Source organism: Phyllobates terribilis, unplaced genomic scaffold (assembly GCF_046119375.1).
Source record: "Phyllobates terribilis strain yellow unplaced genomic scaffold, ASM4611937v1 Scaffold_1__5_contigs__length_1240528914, whole genome shotgun sequence".
Classification (NCBI taxonomy): Eukaryota; Metazoa; Chordata; class Amphibia; order Anura; family Dendrobatidae; genus Phyllobates; species Phyllobates terribilis.
Genome location: NW_027362761.1, coordinates 26,300,237 through 26,320,315, shown reverse-complemented (window position 1 = coordinate 26,320,315; position 20,079 = coordinate 26,300,237). Strand labels below are relative to the sequence as shown.

Sequence of the window (20,079 nt, the reverse complement as noted above, 5' to 3'; positions counted from 1 at the left end):
GGGCGCTACTTTGTCCAGTGTGCTTCGGAGAGTGTCATTGTAGTGGTTTACAGCCAGATCAGGACAGGACAGTGATGAGTGAAGGAAGTCTGTAAGTGTATGAGGGTTAATGGCTTGTAGATTTCTGAATGTGTGATAGGTAGGAGTGTGCTGGGGCGGACGAGGATTTGTGAGCGTGAAGTTGAGAATGTTCTGATCAGAGAGGGGAAGATGAGTTATTTAGGTGGGTGATTGAACGAAGCCGGACAAAGATCAGATCAAGGGTGTTTCCGTCTTTGTGTGTCTCAGAGGTTGAAAGCTGTGAGAGGCCAAGAGAAGTGGGTAAAGATAGAAGCTGGGATGCAGATGAGGAGGTGGTGCTGTTTATGGGGATGTTGAAGTCTCCCAGGATAAGGGTTGGTAAATCTGAGGACATGAAGTTCGGCAGCCAGGCAGAAAAAAGGTCAAGGAACTGGGTTGGTGAGCCTGGGGGACGGTATACCACCGCTACTCTGAGGGAGAGGGGATGGAAGAGCCTGATGGTGTGGACCTCAAAAGTAGGGAAGGAGAGTGATAGAACTCGGGGGGATGACCTGGAAGGTGCATTGTGGGGATAGGAGTATGCCGACTCCACCACCAAGTCTGTTCGCAGGTCTCGGGGAATAGGAAAAATGCAAGCCGCAATGAGAAATAGCGGCAGGGGAGACAATGTCAGAATCCTGAATCCAGGTTTCAGTGAGGGCCAGCAGATTGAGAGAGTTGGTCAGAAAGTAGTTGTGCAGGAAAGGAAGCTTGTTGCATACAGACCGTGGATTCCACAGTGCACAGTTGAAGGGGTACAGCTAATGGTAATAAGGTTAGCAGGGTTTCGATGTGAGGTGGGGGAGAGGTTGAGGTTGGTGGAGGGTAGACCGGGGTTACGAGAGATATCCCCTGAAATCAGTAGTAGCATTAAAAAGCGAAAGAGCAGATAGTTTTTGGATTTGTGACGTGGTTTCTTGTGCAATACCTTTGGATAAGATAGAGTGAGATTTTTCTGGAAGTTCAGAAGAGCATAGAAGCCAGATATGGATGAGGGGGGATGGGGCGGTGAATGTGGATGAAAAAAGCACACAGGAATATGGACGCAGGAATAAAATACATAGTTAGCAGAGATTACAAAGTGTGGGTTACCTGACTCCTTCCCTGAATGAATGCCACTTGTCGAATAGGACACGTGCATGCACCCCACACCACGTGCACCCCTTATGATGCATCTAGATATATAGGCAGGACTATAGCATCAGGTGAGAGGGATTGTGGGAGCTGCTTGTGACTAAATTGGCAGCTACTCGGCTCACCAGGGAGTGGAGAGCTGATCAAAGACTATGCCTGACACAGTATAACACCTTCCATCAGAGAGTTTACAATGATGGAAGGACAGACATATATCAGTAAATATTGAATACAATGCATCAGGTAACAGAGCACAGATACAGCAAGCATAGATGTTATACCATAGAAATTGTTTCAAGGTGAGAGTTCAGCAGATGACATAGATACAGCAAGCAGAGATGTTATAACAATTATTCTAATACGCTTCAACGGATCCCCCTGATTCTGAGATAGTTTTTCCAAGACATCTTGTACTTCATGATAGTGGTAAAATTTCTTTGATATGACATGTTTAATTGTGAAAAATCGGAAATTTGGCAAATTTTGCAAATTTCAAAATTTAAATCTTTATGCTCTTAAATCAGAGAGAGATGTCACACAAAATAGTTAATAAATAACATTTCCCACATGTCTACTTTACATCAGCACAATTTTGGAACCAAAATTTATTTTTGTTAGAAAGTTATAAGGGTGAAAACTTGACCAGCGATTTTCTAATTTTTCCAACAAAATTTACAAAACAATTGTTTTTAGGGACCACACCACAGTTAGTGATTTTGAGGGGTCTATATGACAGAAAATACCCAAAAGTGACACCATTCTAAAAAACTGCACCCCTCAGTGCTCAAAACCACATTCAAGAAGTTTATTAACCCTTCAGGTGCTTCACAGGAATTTTTGGAATGTGGGAGGAAAAAATAAACATTTAACTGTTATTTTACAAAAATGTTACTTTAGACCCATTTTTTTACTTTCACAAGAGTAACAGGAGAAAATGGACCCCAAAATTTGTTGTGCAGTTTCTCAGGGAACTTATCTAGATGTGTGGTGAGCACCTTGAACCCCCAGGTGCTTCACAGAAATTAATAACATTGAGCCGTAAAAATAAAATGTTCAAATTTTTCCCACAAAAATGGTTTTCAGCCCCCAATTATGCGTTTTCATAAGAGTAACAGGAAAAATTGCCCCATACTATTTGTTGTGCAATTTCTCCTGAGTAAGCCGATACCCCATATGTGGGGGAAAACCACTGTTTGGGCGCACGGCAGGGCTCGGACGGGAAGGAGTGCCATTTTTTGAATGTAAAATTTGCTTGAATAATTAGCAGATGCCATGTTGCATTTGGAGAGCCCCTGATGTGCCTAAACAGTGGAAACCCTCCCACAATTGACACCATTTTGGAAACGAGACCCCCTCAGAGATCTTATCTAGATGGGTAGTGAGCACCTAGAACCCCCAAGTGCTTCACAGAAGTTTACAACGTGAAAATTAAAAAAAAATAAATAAAAAATTCCTGCAAGAATGTTTGTTTTTTGGCACAAAATTTTGCATTTTCACAAGGGTAACAGGAGAAAATGGACGCCAAAATTTGTTGTGCAATTTCTCTTGAGTATGCAGATACCCCGTATGAGGTCAAAAACTACTTTTGAGGCACAGTGCAAAGCTCAGAAGGGAAGAAGCACCATATGAGAGTTCAGATTTTGTTGAACTGGTTTGAGGGTGTCATGTCACATTGGTAGAGCCCCTGAGGTGCCAGATCAGCTGAACCCACCCACCATAAGTAACCTCATTTTACAAACTATACCTCTCAATGAATTCATCTAGGGGTGCAGTGATCATATTGACACCACAGGTGGGTCACATAATTTTATACCATTGGGCAGTAAAGAAAAAATAATTACATTTTTACCATGAAATTTTGTTTTAGCCCCAGATTTTACATTTTCACACTGGGAAATGGGTAAAAATGGCACAAAAATTTGCCCCGCAATTTCTGCTAAATGTAGAAATACCCCATATGTGGTTGTACAGTATTGCTTAGCCACATGGGAGACTCAGGAGGGACGAATTGCTTTTTGCCTCCTGGAGCGCAGATTTTCCTAGAATAGTTTGCGGATTCAATATACAGAGACCCTACGTGCTAGAAGAGCAGAATCCCTCTCAAGTGACCCCATTTTGGAAATTATACCCCTTTTGTGAATTTATCTACAGGTGTAGTGACTATTTTCACTCTATGGGTGTTTTCCAGAAAGAAGCACAGTGGATGATCCTAAGTGAACATTGCAAACTACCGCTGTAGTGACCAGTACATTATTCCCAGCTCGTGCTTCTGGAGACATGCACCCATAAATTTGGCAGGCTCTCATTACTTCAGCAATGCCAAACATGTGGATGTTAACTGCGGTTTAGACACACACTGGAGCGCAGAATGGAGGGGGACATTTGGATTTTGGAGCGCAGAATTCACTGGATTTCTTTTCGAGGGCGAGGAGCCATTCAGTTTTTCCAGAGCCTTTGTGCTACCAGTAATGTGGAAGCCCCTATATTATTATTAACAGATGACGGACCTGAGTGGGGGCTTCTATTGTGAATGAAGTTGAAGCTTTTATTGGGAAAATTTTACATTACATTTTGGATCACGTTTTTCTTGCGCTCTGCGCTGAGCACTTGTATTGGGGTTTCCATCTAAATCTCTGAATGATGTGATTTAGATGAAATCCCCCAAGGGATCCATTCACTATAATGAAGCAGCAGAGTTAGTCTGGACGCCGTCTGGCCTCTGTTCAGCGTCGTCCTTCTTTTCAGAAGTGCACAGAACTGTTGCCGACGGCACTTTTATGCACGCCTAATAAAAAGACACACTGTGGGATCACAGTCCTACAGCGTCCAGAGTTCCTCTGTCTCATTACAGGGAATCTTCCATCAGGGGTTCCGTCTGAATCACGTATTTCAGAGATTTGCACGGAAACCCCTTTGGAAGCGCTCAGCGCAGATCGGAGGATAAATGTGAGCCGAGCCTTACTACAATCTTTGGGAGTCAGAATGAACAAATCAACAGCAGGTGAAGAATTGGTTTTATATATTTTTTACACTGTTCCTCGTGCAGTATAAGTGACTTTATTCTTTGGGTCGGTGCGATTACAGAGCGATTTTAAGAGCTATAATTTTTTCTATATTTTGGCCGACAGTCATGAGACGGCTTGGTTTTTTGCGGGACGAGTTGACTTATTTATTGGTTCCATTTTCGGGCACGTGACATTTTTTTGATCGATTTCTATTCCTTTTTTTGGGAGGCAAAAAAAATCCAGCAATTCAGGAATTGTTTTTTTTTTTTTTTTTATGCTGTTCCGCACGTGGTAAAATTGATAAGTCAGATTTATTCTTTGAGTCGGTGCGATTACAGCGATACCACATTTATATAGATTTTTATGTTTTGGCGCTTTTGCACAGGAAAAACTATTTTATAGAAATAGTCTCACACAGAGCTGACACCTGCTTAGCGTGAGCACGCCTGATCACCGCGCCGTACATGTACTGCTCTTTGCGGGAACGCAGCTCCCGCAGAGCAGTACATGTACGGCGCATGTCGAGAAGGGGTTAAAGGGACTCTGTCACCAGGTTTTAACTACCCCATCTGAGAGCAGCATGGTGTAGGGACAAAGAACCTGATTTCAGTGCTGTGGCACTTATTGGGCTGCATGCTGTATTTCTGATAACACTGCTTTTTCTCTGCTGCTGATGTATCAGTTCTGAATGCTGGCATATTTATAACCCTGTCCACACCACTGATTGGCAGCTTTCTGTATACACTGTGCATGGGCAGAAAGCTGCAAGTCAGTGGTGAGGTTATACAGAGGTCATGAATATGGAGGACAACATGGCAGCAGGTTTCCAATTCTTTAGTAATCTCCTCCTAAGTGATTTATCAAAACCATAGCAAGTAGTGCTGTAAGTTACACAGGGCTGGAATCTGCCCCTACATTATACTGTTCACAGATTATTATTCTTTATTTTTAGAGAACCATTGATTCCATGGTGCTGTACATAAGAAGGCATCTTCTCATGAGGTTCTCTTTAAGAACACATGCACACTCATCTAAGCCATGTTTGTATGGGGGTGAATGTCAGGAAGAATAATTGTTAGCTGGTAGCTGTCTGAAGTGTATGGACAGCCTCGTCTATTTATAAGGACTCCTTCTCTGTCTACAGTGACGTGGAGGAAGCCATAAGGGGCAGAAAGTAGATGAAGTAATGACAACCTGCTGAGAGAGGACTAGTCTGGGGAAATAAACGCCCCATGGACTAGTTGAAAGGCGAATTTGCGTATGAAAACTGGAGTTTATAATGACTTTTTTTTTTTTAAAGGTGTCAAACACAATAAAGGGCTGGTTAGGCAGGGTATGTTGGCAAGAAAAGTAGAAATGCTGGTGGGTTGGAGGGCATGGGGGACCTGTCACGGTACATTTAACCACTTGGATAGACTGACGGTACTGTAGTTGAACAATAATAAATATTGCCTAAGGGTATGTGCACACGATCAGTAATTGCTGCGGATTTCATGCAGTGCACTTGTGCTGTGTGTAATCCGCAGTGGGCAGATGTTACAGCATAGTGGATGGGAATTTTAGAAATCCCATGCCCACTATGCGTTCCCCTGCTCCTGCGGATCACCCGCGGACACGGACATGTTTTGCGTCTTCACAAACCGCAGCATGTCAATTTCTTTTTCAGAGACGTTCGTCTCCGTAAGAGAAATTACATCAGTGGAATGTATAGGATGCGATGAATCCACATGGTTCACTTTGGACGCAGCATAAAGTATACAGTGTTCAAAGCGCTGCCAATAGCGACTGTGTGCACATACCCTAATAATTATTCGCACAATGTATAGGCATGTGTTAGTAATGTTACCCTCATTGTCATTACTGCCACCTTACTTGCATTCCCATTTTACAGCAGATGGTTCAGATCTTTGTAAGCAGAACGTAGGGAAACATAAGGTCCAATGTATTAAACTTGCTCCAGAAATCTGGCAAAAATCTGTTTTGAAATCTTTTTTTTTTTTTTTTTGTGCATCTCTACTTTTTTCAGTCTTTCATTGCATAAATTAAGACTGAGATGCAGTATATCATAAAAGTGAGTACACCCCTCACATTTTTGTAAATTTTTTATTATATCTTTTCATGAGACAACACTGAGGATATGACACTGTAAGGCTATGTGCCCACGATGCAGAAATGCTCTGGATTTTTCCTGAGCGTTTCTGCATCTCCCTGGCAGAAAAAAAAACGCATGCGGATTGTACATGCTTTTTCCCGCCAGGGACTTGTGGATGTGAAGCGTTCTTCACATACATTTCCGCATGCGGGTTGACAAGCGCTTTCCAAGCGATTCTAGCATCACTTGGAAAGTGCTTGTCAACTTGGTCACACTATATACACTACCGTTCAAAAGTTTGGGGTCACCCAGACAATTTTGTGTTTTCCATGAAAACTCATACTTTTATTTATCAAATGAGTTGAAAATATAGTCCAGACATTGACAAGGTTGGAAATAATGATTTTTATTAGAAAGAATAATTTTCTCCTTCAAACATTGCTTTCGTCAAAGAATGCTCACTTTGCAGCAGTTACAGCATTGCAGACCTTTGGCATTCTAGCAGTTAATTTGCTGAGGTAATCTTGAGAAATTTCCCCCCATGCTTCCTGAAGCCCCTCCCACAAGTTGGATTGGCTTGATGGGCACTTTTTGCGTACCACACGGTCAAGCTGCTCCCACAACAGCTCAATGGGGTTGAGATCTGGTGACTGCGCTGGCCACTTCATTACAGATAGAATACCAGCTGCCTGCTTCTTCCCTAAATTGTTCATGCATAATTTGGAGGTGTGCTTTGGGTCATTGTCCTGTTGTAGGATGAAATTGGCTCCAATCAAGCGCTGTCCACAGGGTATGGCATGGCATTGCAAAATGGAGTGATAGTCTTCCTTATTCGAAATCCCATTTACCTTGTACAAATATCCCACATTACCAGCACCAAAGCAACCCCAGACCATCACATTACCTCCACCATGCTTGACAGATGGCGTCAGGCACTCTTCCAGCATCTTTTCAGTTGTTCTGCATCTCACAAATGTTCTTCTGTGTGATCCAAACACTTCAAACTTTGATTCGTCTGTCCATAAAACTTTTTTCCAATCTTCCTCTGTCCAATGTCTGTGTTCTTTTGCCCATATTAATATTTTCCTTTTATTAGCCAGTCTCAGATATGGCTTTTTCTTTGCCACTTTGCCCTGAAGGCCAGCATTCCGGAGTCGCCTCTTCATTGTAGGCGTTGACACTGGCGTTTTACGTGTACTATTTAATGAAGCTGCCAGTTGAGGAGCTGTGAGGCGTCGATTTCTCAAACTAGAGACTCTAATGTACTTGTCTTGTTGTGCAGCAGGGCCTCCCAGTTCTCTTTCTACTCTGGTTAGAGCCTGTTTGTGCTCTCTTCTGAAGGGAGTAGTACATACCATTGTAGGAAATCTTCAGTTTCTTGGCAATTTCTCACATGGAATAGCCTTCATTTCTAAGAACAAGAATAGACTGTCGAGTTTCACATGAAAGTTCTCTTTTTCTGGCCATTTTGAGAATTTCATAGAACAAACAAATGTAATGCTCCAGATTCTCCACTAGCTCAAAGGAAGGTCAATTTTATTGCTTCTCAAATCAGCCAAACCATTTTCAGCTGGGCTAACATACTTGTGCAAGGGTTTTCTAAACATCCATTATCCTTCTTACACAGTTAGCAAACACAATGTACCATTAAAACACTGGAGTGGTGGTTGTTGGAAATGGGCCTCTATACACCTATGTAGATAATTGCAATTAAAACAAGACGGTTGCAGCTAGAATAGTCATTTACCATATAAACAATGTATAGAGTGTATTTCTGATTCATTTAATGTTCGCTTCATTGAAAAAAAATGTGCTTTTCTTTCAAAAATAGTGAAATTTCTAAATGACCCCAAACTTCTGAACGGTAGTGTAAACCCGAGCGCAGCGGGGGGCCATCAGAAGGTAAATATAACATTTATTTTTTATTTTATTTTTACAGTTTTCTATGGTACCTGGGTCCGGAGGAGAGTTTCCTCTCCTCCACACCCGGGTACCATCCTCAGATTAGAACGCATGGAGTGCGTATCTACAGATACAGTGATGCGGATTACATGCGTTCCAATGCAAGTTAATGGTGGTGAAAACGCAGCGCTTCCGCAAAATAATTGGTAGTGCTGCGTTTTTTCCCACAATGATAATCCGCAGCGGAAATTACCGCAGCATGTGCACAGCACATGAGGATTATCATTGGGGAACATGGCAGGCCTTCTACCAAGCGTTTTTTAAGCATTTCTGCAGCGTTTTTGCCGCTGCGGAAACGCTTAAACGCATCGTGGGCGCACAGCCATACACTGTAAAGTAGTCAGTATACAGCTTGTACAACACTGTAAATTTGGTGTGCCCTCTATCAGGGCTGTGACGTTGGTATAAAATGGACCGACGCTGATAATACATAATGAATTAGATTTAGTAGTACAATGCAGGATGTGCTGTAAATGTTTCCATCAGAATATGGGAAAGTTATGAAATGTCTTATAAATGTCTGCTCAGTTCCTGATCTCGGCTTTTAGTTGAGATGAATCTGTGCTGCAGTTTATGTACACGCTCAGTAGTGAGGCAGTGAGATGAATCTGTGCTGCACTTTATGTACACGCTCAGCAGTGAGGCCGTGAGATGAATCTGTGCTGCACTTTATGTACACGCTCAGTAGTGAGATGAATCTGTGCTGCACTTTATGTACACGCTCAGTAGTGAGATGAATCTGTGCTGCACTTTATGTACATGCTCAGCAGTGAGATGAATCTGTGCTGCAGTTTATGTACACGCTCAGTAGTGAGGCAGTGAGATGAATCTGTGCTGCACTTTATGTACATGCTCAGTAGTGATATGAATCTGTGCTGCACTTTATGTACATGCTCAGTAGTGAGGCAGTGAGATGTATCTGCTGCACTTTATGTACACGCTCAGTAGTGAGGCAGTGAGATGAATCTGTGCTGCAGTTTATGTACACGCTCAGCAGTGAGGCAGTGAGATGAATCTGTGCTGCACTTTATGTACATGCTCAGTAGTGAGGCAGTGAGATGAATCTGTGCTGCACTTTATGTACATGCTCAGTAGTGAGGCAGTGAGATGAATCTGTGCTGCACTTTATGTACATGCTCAGTAGTGAGGCAGTGAGATGAATCTGTGCTGCACTTTATGTACACGCTCAGCAGTGAGGCAGTGAGATGAATCTGTGCTGCACTTTATGTACACGCTCAGCAGTGAGGCAGTGAGATGAATCTGTGCTGCACTTTATGTACATGCTCAGTAGTGAGATGAATCTGTGCTGCACTTTATGTATACGCTCAGTAGTGAGGCAGTGAGATGAATCTGTGCTGCACTTTATGTACACGCTCAGTAGTGAGGCAGTGAGATGAATCTGTGCTGCAGTTTATGTACACGCTCAGTAGTGAGGCAGTGAGATGAATCTGTGCTGCACTTTATGTACACGCTCAGTAGTGAGGCAGTGAGATGAATCTGTGCTGCACTTTATGTACATGCTCAGCAGTGAGATGAATCTGTGCTGCAGTTTATGTACACGCTCAGTAGTGAGGCAGTGAGATGAATCTGTGCTGCACTTTATGTACATGCTCAGTAGTGATATGAATCTGTGCTGCACTTTATGTACATGCTCAGTAGTGAGGCAGTGAGATGTATCTGCTGCACTTTATGTACACGCTCAGTAGTGAGGCAGTGAGATGAATCTGTGCTGCAGTTTATGTACACGCTCAGCAGTGAGGCAGTGAGATGAATCTGTGCTGCACTTTATGTACATGCTCAGTAGTGAGGCAGTGAGATGAATCTGTGCTGCACTTTATGTACATGCTCAGCAGTGAGATGAATCTGTGCTGCAGTTTATGTACACGCTCAGTAGTGAGGCAGTGAGATGAATCTGTGCTGCACTTTATGTACATGCTCAGTAGTGATATGAATCTGTGCTGCACTTTATGTACATGCTCAGTAGTGAGGCAGTGAGATGTATCTGCTGCACTTTATGTACACGCTCAGTAGTGAGGCAGTGAGATGAATCTGTGCTGCACTTTATGTACACGCTCAGCAGTGAGGCAGTGAGATGAATCTGTGCTGCACTTTATGTACATGCTCAGTAGTGAGATGAATCTGTGCTGCACTTTATGTACACGCTCAGTAGTGAGGCAGTGAGATGAATCTGTGCTGCACTTTATGTACATGCTCAGTAGTGATATGAATCTGTGCTGCACTTTATGTACATGCTCAGTAGTGAGGCAGTGAGATGTATCTGCTGCACTTTATGTACACGCTCAGTAGTGAGGCAGTGAGATTAATCTGTGCTGCAGTTTATGTACACGCTCAGTAGTGAGGCAGTGAGATGAATCTGTGCTGCACTTTATGTACACGCTCAGTAGTGAGGCAGTGAGATGAATCTGTGCTGCAGTTTATGTACACGCTCAGTAGTGAGGCAGTGAGATAAATCTGTGCTGCAGTTTATGTACACGCTCAGCAGTGAGATGAATCTGTGCTGCACTTTATGTACACGCTCAGTAGTGAGGCAGTGAGATGAATCTGTGCTGCAGTTTATGTACACGCTCAGTAGTGAGGCAGTGAGATGAATCTGTGCTGCAGTTTATGTACACGCTCAGTAGTGAGGCAGTGAGATGAATCTGTGCTGCACTTTATGTACACGCTCAGTAGTGAGGCCGTGAGATGAATCTGTGCTGCACTTTATGTACACGCTCAGTAGTGAGACAGTGAGATGAATCTGTGCTGCACTGTATGTACACGCTCAGTAGTGAGGCAGTGAGATGAATCTGTGCTGCACTTTATGTACACGCTCAGTAGTGAGGCAGTGAGATGAATCTGTGCTGCACTTTATGTACACGCTCAGTAGTGAGGCAGTGAGATGAATCTGTGCTGCACTTTATGTACATGCTCAGTAGTGAGGCAGTGAGATGAATCTGTGCTGCAGTTTATGTACACGCTCAGTAGTGAGGCAGTGAGATGAATCTGTGCTGCACTTTATGTACATGCTCAGTAGTGAGGCAGTGAGATGAATCTGTGCTGCACTTTATGTACACGCTCAGTAGTGAGGCAGTGAGATGAATCTGTGCTGCAGTTTATGTACACGCTCAGTAGTGAGATGAATCTGTGCTGCACTTTATGTACACGCTCAGTAGTGAGGCCGTGAGATGAATCTGTGCTGCACTTTATGTACATGCTCAGCAGTGAGGCAGTGAGATGAATCTGTGCTGCACTTTATGTACATGCTCAGTAGTGAGGCAGTGAGATGAATCTGTGCTGCACTTTATGTACATGCTCAGCAGTGAGATGAATCTGTGCTGCACTTTATGTACACGCTCAGTAGTGAGACAGTGAGATGAATCTGTGCTGCACTTTATGTACACGCTCAGTAGTGAGGCAGTGAGATGAATCTGTGCTGCAGTTTATGTACACGCTCAGTAGTGAGGCAGTCAGATGAATCTGTGCTGCACTTTATGTACATGCTCAGTAGTGAGGCAGTGAGATGAATCTGTGCTGCACTTTATGTACACGCTCAGTAGTGAGGCAGTGAGATGAATCTGTGCTGCACTTTATGTACATGCTCAGTAGTGAGGCCGTGAGATGAATCTGTGCTGCACTTTATGTACATGCTCAGTAGTGAGGCAGTGAGATGAATCTGTGCTGCAGTTTATGTACACGCTCAGTAGTGAGGCAGTGAGATGAATCTGTGCTGCAGTTTATGTACACGCTCAGCAGTGAGATGAATCTGTGCTGCACTTTATGTACACGCTCAGTAGTGAGGCAGTGAGATGAATCTGTGCTGCAGTTTATGTACACGCTCAGTAGTGAGGCAGTGAGATGAATCTGTGCTGCACTTTATGTACACGCTCAGTAGTGAGACAGTGAGATGAATCTGTGCTGCACTTTATGTACACGCTCAGTAGTGAGGCAGTGAGATGAATCTGTGCTGCACTTTATGTACACGCTCAGTAGTGAGGCAGTGAGATGAATCTGTGCTGCACTTTATGTACACGCTCAGTAGTGAGGCAGTGAGATGAATCTGTGCTGCACTTTATGTACACGCTCAGTAGTGAGGCAGTGAGATGAATCTGTGCTGCAGTTTATGTACACGCTCAGTAGTGAGGCAGTGAGATGAATCTGTGCTGCACTTTATGTACATGCTCAGTAGTGAGGCAGTGAGATGAATCTGTGCTGCACTTTATGTACACGCTCAGTAGTGAGGCAGTGAGATGAATCTGTGCTGCAGTTTATGTACACGCTCAGTAGTGAGATGAATCTGTGCTGCACTTTATGTACACGCTCAGTAGTGAGGCCGTGAGATGAATCTGTGCTGCACTTTATGTACATGCTCAGTAGTGAGGCAGTGAGATGAATCTGTGCTGCACTTTATGTACACGCTCAGTAGTGAGGCCGTGAGATGAATCTGTGCTGCACTTTATGTACACGCTCAGTAGTGAGGCAGTGAGATGAATCTGTGCTGCACTTTATGTACACGCTCAGTAGTGAGGCAGTGAGATGAATCTGTGCTGCACTTTATGTACACGCTCAGTAGTGAGGCAGTGAGATGAATCTGTGCTGCACTTTATGTACATGCTCAGTACTGAGGCAGTGAGATGAATCTGTGCTGCACTTTATGTACACGCTCAGTAGTGAGGCAGTGAGATGAATCTGTGCTGCAGTTTATGTACACGCTCAGTAGTGAGATGAATCTGTGCTGCACTTTATGTACACGCTCAGTAGTGAGGCCGTGAGATGAATCTGTGCTGCACTTTATGTACACGCTCAGTAGTGAGGCAGTGAGATGAATCTGTGCTGCACTTTATGTACATGCTCAGCAGTGAGATGAATCTGTGCTGCACTTTATGTACACGCTCAGTAGTGAGGCCGTGAGATGAATCTGTGCTGCACTTTATGTACATGCTCAGTAGTGAGGCAGTGAGATGAATCTGTGCTGCACTTTATGTACACGCTCAGTAGTGAGGCCGTGAGATGAATCTGTGCTGCACTTTATGTACACGCTCAGTAGTGAGGCAGTGAGATGAATCTGTGCTGCACTTTATGTACACGCTCAGTAGTGAGGCAGTGAGATGAATCTGTGCTGCACTTTATGTACACGCTCAGTAGTGAGGCAGTGAGATGAATCTGTGCTGCACTTTATGTACACGCTCAGTAGTGAGGCAGTGAGATGAATCTGTGCTGCACTTTATGTACATGCTCAGTAGTGAGGCAGTGAGATGAATCTGTGCTGCACTTTATGTACACGCTCAGTAGTGAGGCAGTGAGATGAATCTGTGCTGCAGTTTATGTACACGCTCAGTAGTGAGGCAGTGAGATGAATCTGTGCTGCACTTTATGTACATGCTCAGTAGTGAGGCAGTGAGATGAATCTGTGCTGCAGTTTATGTACACGCTCAGTAGTGAGGCAGTGAGATGAATCTGTGCTGCACTTTATGTACACGCTCAGTAGTGAGATGAATCTGTGCTGCACTTTATGTACACGCTCAGTAGTGAGGCAGTGAGATGAATCTGTGCTGCACTTTATGTACACGCTCAGTAGTGAGGCAGTGAGATGAATCTGTGCTGCAGTTTATGTACACGCTCAGTAGTGAGGCAGTGAGATGAATCTGTGCTGCACTTTATGTACATGCTCAGTAGTGAGGCAGTGAGATGAATCTGTGCTGCACTTTATGTACACGCTCAGTAGTGAGGCAGTGAGATGAATCTGTGCTGCAGTTTATGTACACGCTCAGTAGTGAGATGAATCTGTGCTGCACTTTATGTACACGCTCAGTAGTGAGGCCGTGAGATGAATCTGTGCTGCACTTTATGTACATGCTCAGTAGTGAGGCAGTGAGATGAATCTGTGCTGCACTTTATGTACACGCTCAGTAGTGAGGCCGTGAGATGAATCTGTGCTGCACTTTATGTACACGCTCAGTAGTGAGGCAGTGAGATGAATCTGTGCTGCACTTTATGTACACGCTCAGTAGTGAGGCAGTGAGATGAATCTGTGCTGCACTTTATGTACACGCTCAGTAGTGAGGCAGTGAGATGAATCTGTGCTGCAGTTTATGTACACGCTCAGTAGTGAGATGAATCTGTGCTGCACTTTATGTACACGCTCAGTAGTGAGGCCGTGAGATGAATCTGTGCTGCACTTTATGTACACGCTCAGTAGTGAGGCAGTGAGATGAATCTGTGCTGCACTTTATGTACATGCTCAGCAGTGAGATGAATCTGTGCTGCACTTTATGTACACGCTCAGTAGTGAGGCCGTGAGATGAATCTGTGCTGCACTTTATGTACATGCTCAGTAGTGAGGCAGTGAGATGAATCTGTGCTGCACTTTATGTACACGCTCAGTAGTGAGGCCGTGAGATGAATCTGTGCTGCACTTTATGTACACGCTCAGTAGTGAGGCAGTGAGATGAATCTGTGCTGCACTTTATGTACACGCTCAGTAGTGAGGCAGTGAGATGAATCTGTGCTGCACTTTATGTACACGCTCAGTAGTGAGGCAGTGAGATGAATCTGTGCTGCACTTTATGTACACGCTCAGTAGTGAGGCAGTGAGATGAATCTGTGCTGCACTTTATGTACATGCTCAGTAGTGAGGCAGTGAGATGAATCTGTGCTGCACTTTATGTACACGCTCAGTAGTGAGGCAGTGAGATGAATCTGTGCTGCAGTTTATGTACACGCTCAGTAGTGAGGCAGTGAGATGAATCTGTGCTGCACTTTATGTACATGCTCAGTAGTGAGGCAGTGAGATGAATCTGTGCTGCAGTTTATGTACACGCTCAGTAGTGAGGCAGTGAGATGAATCTGTGCTGCACTTTATGTACACGCTCAGTAGTGAGATGAATCTGTGCTGCACTTTATGTAGACGCTCAGTAGTGAGGCCGTGAGATGAATCTGTGCTGCACTTTATGTACACGCTCAGCAGTGAGGCAGTGAGATGAATCTGTGCTGCACTTTATGTACACGCTCAGTAGTGAGGCAGTGAGATGAATCTGTGCTGCACTTTATGTACACGCTCAGTAGTGAGATGAATCTGTGCTGCACTTTATGTACACGCTCAGTAGTGAGGCCGTGAGATGAATCTGTGCTGCACTTTATGTACACGCTCAGTAGTGAGATGAATCTGTGCTGCAGTTTATGTACACGCTCAGTAGTGAGGCAGTGAGATGAATCTGTGCTGCACTTTATGTACACGCTCAGTAATGAGGCAGTGAGATGAATCTGTGCTGCACTTTATGTACACGCTCAGTAGTGAGGCAGTGAGATGAATCTGTGCTGCAGTTTATGTACACGCTCAGTAGTGAGGCAGTGAGATGAATCTGTGCTGCACTTTATGTACATGCTCAGCAGTGAGATGAATCTGTGCTGCACTTTATGTACACGCTCAGTAGTGAGGCAGTGAGATGAATCTGTGCTGCAGTTTATGTACACGCTCAGTAGTGAGGCAGTGAGATGAATCTGTGCTGCACTTTATGTACACGCTCAGCAGTGAGGCAGTGAGATGAATCTGTGCTGCACTTTATGTACACGCTCAGCAGTGAGGCAGTGAGATGAATCTGTGCTGCACTTTATGTACACGCTCAGTAGTGAGATGAATCTGTGCTGCACTTTATGTACACGCTCAGTAGTGAGATGAATCTGTGCTGCACTTTATGTACACGCTCAGCAGTGAGGCCGTGCTGTGGAGTCAGTGACTTGGCTTGCCGACTCCACAGCCTTGGTTGGAAATCGTCTTATAGCCTACGCCATCTTTATGTAGAGCAACAATTATTTATTTTTTTCAGATCCTCAGAGAGTTCTTTGCCATGAGATGCCATGTTGAGCTTCCAGTGATCAGTATGAGAGCAATAACACCAAATTTACCACACCTGCTCCCCATTCACACCTGCGACCTTGTAACACTAATGAGTCACATGACACCGGGGAGGGAAAATGGCTAATTGTGCACAATTTGGCCATTTTCTCTTAGGGGTGTACTCACTTTTGTTGCCAGCAGTTTACACATTAATGGCTGTATGTGAGTTATTTAGAATGCACACAAAATTTACACTGTTATACAAACTGTACACTGACTACTTTACATTGTGTCATATCTTCAGTGTTGTCCCAGGAAAAAATATAATAAAACATTTACAAAAATGTGACAATGTTCTCACTTTTGTTGATATGTATGTACTCTAGTCTGATTGGATTGCATTTTTGATGCTGGCACACAACAGTTATAAGATGCTCCAAATTAATGCTTTTTAATGAATTTGGTGCATTTTATTGCAACAAGCAATCAAGATCAAGGGACAAACGTCAGTCTTGCTGAATCGGTCCTAACAGCAATCCACAATAAGGTTTTCCTTGCAGTGATTTGGGACAGGTCATGCTAACCCTAAAGTTTACATTTTGGGTACATTTTGTTTATTGGATGTAACATTATTGATGTGTGCAAACCTTCTAAATGGCCTAATAGTTAATCGTTGAGTATGGCTCTCCCTATGTTACCAGCAATTCATACACAATGACTGCAAACACCACTCCATACAATATAAAAACTTTATTAACATAGAACAAGAATACAGATAATAAAATGGATAAAAATGTCATGTGCACACACTGATATGGGCAAGGTTAGCATGAAATATTATGGAACCCTTAAAGGGGTTGTCCACTACTTTCACATTGATGCCCTATCCATGGGATACATGCATACATACATACATAAAAAAATATATTTTTTTCACCACTAAAATAATAATAAAAAAAAAACTGGACAAGTTTTGGTATTGCTATAATCGTAAAATTATCAGTATTTGGTCAGTATTTTTTCTCAGGAGTCGGGGCCAAAACCAGGTGAGGAACAATCAGAGAAAAGGTAGAATAGAAACAAGTCACCAATTCTGCATTTATCACCCACTCCTGGTTTTGGCTCCCACTCCTGAGGAAAAATACTGACTGAATACTGATAGTGGGGGTATGGCCTAATGAGGAGAATCATATTGCCAGGTCATTTTTACCACACAATGTACAGCATAAAAACAATCCCCAAATAATGGTCAGAATTTTTTTGATATACTATGTGGTAAAATGAATGGGGTCATTGAAAAGTACAACTCGTCCCGCAAAAAAACAAGCCCTCATGTGTCTCTGTGGACAGAAAAATGAGAAGTTATGGCTCTTGGAAGAAGGGGAAGAATTAAAAATGGAACTTTTCCATGTTGGGAACGTTTTAACGTAGGAAACTATATTTGATCATGTACATTAAACTGTTACTGTATAAATATGTATGCTACATGGATGAGAATACAGATGAAAATCATCTTGATTTTTTTGGGATAAAATTTGGATGATTTTTCAGACTGTCAATGAACACAGCCTTGGGCTTGTCCAGCTACTTTTTTACTAATCTGGTGACGACATCTTTGTATTTTTTCTTTCTCTTCATGTTGGGAGTTATTGCAAGTCTGTGATGTGTATGTGATCGGTTCTCCAGACCTGTAGACATGCGTTGTATTGCTTATTGTGTGACGTGTATAAACTTACCTGGACCACAATAACTGTTACATCACATTTCATGGTAACCTTGCTCATATCACTGTGTGCACATTATCAATGTATGTTCAAAGAGTTTTTTATACCTTTTTTTTTTTTTTTTTTTTTTTTTCTTTTGGCTGTGGCCTGACACTAGTTTCTCTTAACCTGTTTCCAATTTGTGCCGTATATGTATGGAGCATGTCGTGAAGGGGTTATAAACCCACCCAATACCCTGCAGGCGATGGCTGTGTGTTACAGCCGGGACCTGCCTCTAATAATCGCTGTTAAACTATGACTATTAAAAACAGTGAAAAGTAGAAAAAAAAAGTTTTGTTTTTTTTTTAAACCCAGAGAAAAGCGAGTAAAAACGCATAATTTCCCCTCACTTTTCACCCATTTAAAAATAAAGATACATGTATTTGGTATTGCCGCGTTCAGAAAAGTCCTAACTATCAAATTATAAAAATAATGAACCCAATCTGTAAACACCACAAACTGGAAAAAAAAGAGCACCAAAATAAAATTTTTTTGCTCTCTGCAATACCACAAAAATACTGTAACAAGTGATCAGAGTCACATCTATTCCAAAATGGTATCACTAAAAACTCTCGCTTTGAAAAAAAATAAGCAATCACACAGCTCAATTGACCAAAAAATAAAAACATTACGGGCCACAGGAAATGGAGACTAACCCAAAAATTACTACAAGAATTGCTGTTAGCTATAACATTTTTATTGCTTCTATCTCAAAATAGTATCAATAAGTGTCGTCTTGCCCCACAAAAAATAAGTCCTTACAGAGCTCTAACAACGAAAAAAAGCGTTACGGAGCTCGAAAAAAAGCAATAGAATAAAAAAAAATTGTTTTTTTGCAAACTTGTGATTATTATTATTATATATTTTTTTCACTACTAAAGCAAGAAAAAGACAACATCTGCAAGGAGTTTGTATGTTCTCCCCGTGTTTGTGTGGGTTTCCTCCGGGTTCTCTGGTTTCCTCCCACACTCCAAAGACATATTGATAGGGAATGTAGCTCGTCAGCCCCAATGTGGACAGCGATGATAATGTCTGTAAAGCGCTGTGGAATTAATGGTGCTAAATGATTTTATTCTGCTTACTTTACATGTTCTGTTGGCGGTATTGGTTGAGCACCCTGTTTAGTATCTAAGGGTAGCGGCTACAGCTTTCCCTTGTACTAGTTTTCATAACTCTTCCATGCTCTTTATAGTCAATACTACTAGTGGGCTTTGAAGAATAGATCATTTTCACTGCATGGTGAACTTCAATTTGTGAAAAAAAAAAACACAGCAAAATTATCAGCAGTATTTACCTGCTCAGATCTTCCGACCTAAATGCACTACCAGGGTACAGCAAACCCATATAAAGATGGCGGCTACACAGGTGCAAAATACTGATGAGACAACCACTCACAACCTACCATTTCATGGAGGGGGTGACTGCTTAGTATTTGAATTGCGCACACAAAGGCTTGTATAGGGTGCTGTTCACACTAGGGTAGTGCGCAGTATCCGGCTTACAGCCTATTAGTTATGCCAATACTATTAGATTAGGCGGGCTGCCCGGTACTATCCAAGTGCTCTAAGCAATGCTGTTCATGCAGTCAGGGTAGGGTAACTATATAACAATTACAAATTGCCATAGGCAAATAAACCCTAGACTAAGGACTCCTAAAATGTAACTTTTATTAATTACTATTAAATTATTAGAGGAACATATTAAAACCAGCATGCAGTCAGCAGTGCAAAGGGACAGATATCTATTCTATCTCTCCTTGTATTGGTCTCCTACCTATCACTGTTTCATATTCTGTCCGAATAGCATCACTCATATAAGAGTATCAGGATATACTTGAGGTGCGGCCACAGACTACACTTATCCTATATAGTTTTCATACATTGCTGACTTACACCTTTAAAAGCACCCTAAAGCCTCCCCAACATGTTTCACCAGATATACTGGCGTCATCAGGGGATTGAGGCTACATGAGTGAGCACATGGATCATTTGAACTTTTTTTTCTTGACTTTTGGGGGAATTTTAATTCTTCTTATTGTGGTTTTGCTTTTTGAACTTCAATTTTTATAATAAATCTTTTTTTTTTTTCTTCTTAGGTTTCTGTTCCTGGGAAGTGGACCCATCGATCTGTAACTTGGACGATCAGCTAAAATTATTTGTCTCTCGTCATTCAGCCACTTTCTCCCCAGAGATTAAAGGTACAGTTGTCTCAAGGGACTGCTTCCTGCCC

General features: G+C 42.7%; 1 protein-coding gene across 1 annotated transcript in view; it reads left to right on the top strand.

The window, feature by feature from the left end:
* The window catches only part of MAP1S (microtubule associated protein 1S), a 151,745-nt gene that overhangs the window by 17,307 nt on the left and 114,359 nt on the right, over positions 1-20,079 (top strand). Inside the window, exon 2 of the mRNA XM_073660442.1 lies at positions 19,946-20,047. Within this exon, the coding sequence (XP_073516543.1) occupies positions 19,946-20,047 (102 nt within the window). The remainder of the gene's footprint in view (positions 1-19,945; positions 20,048-20,079) is intronic.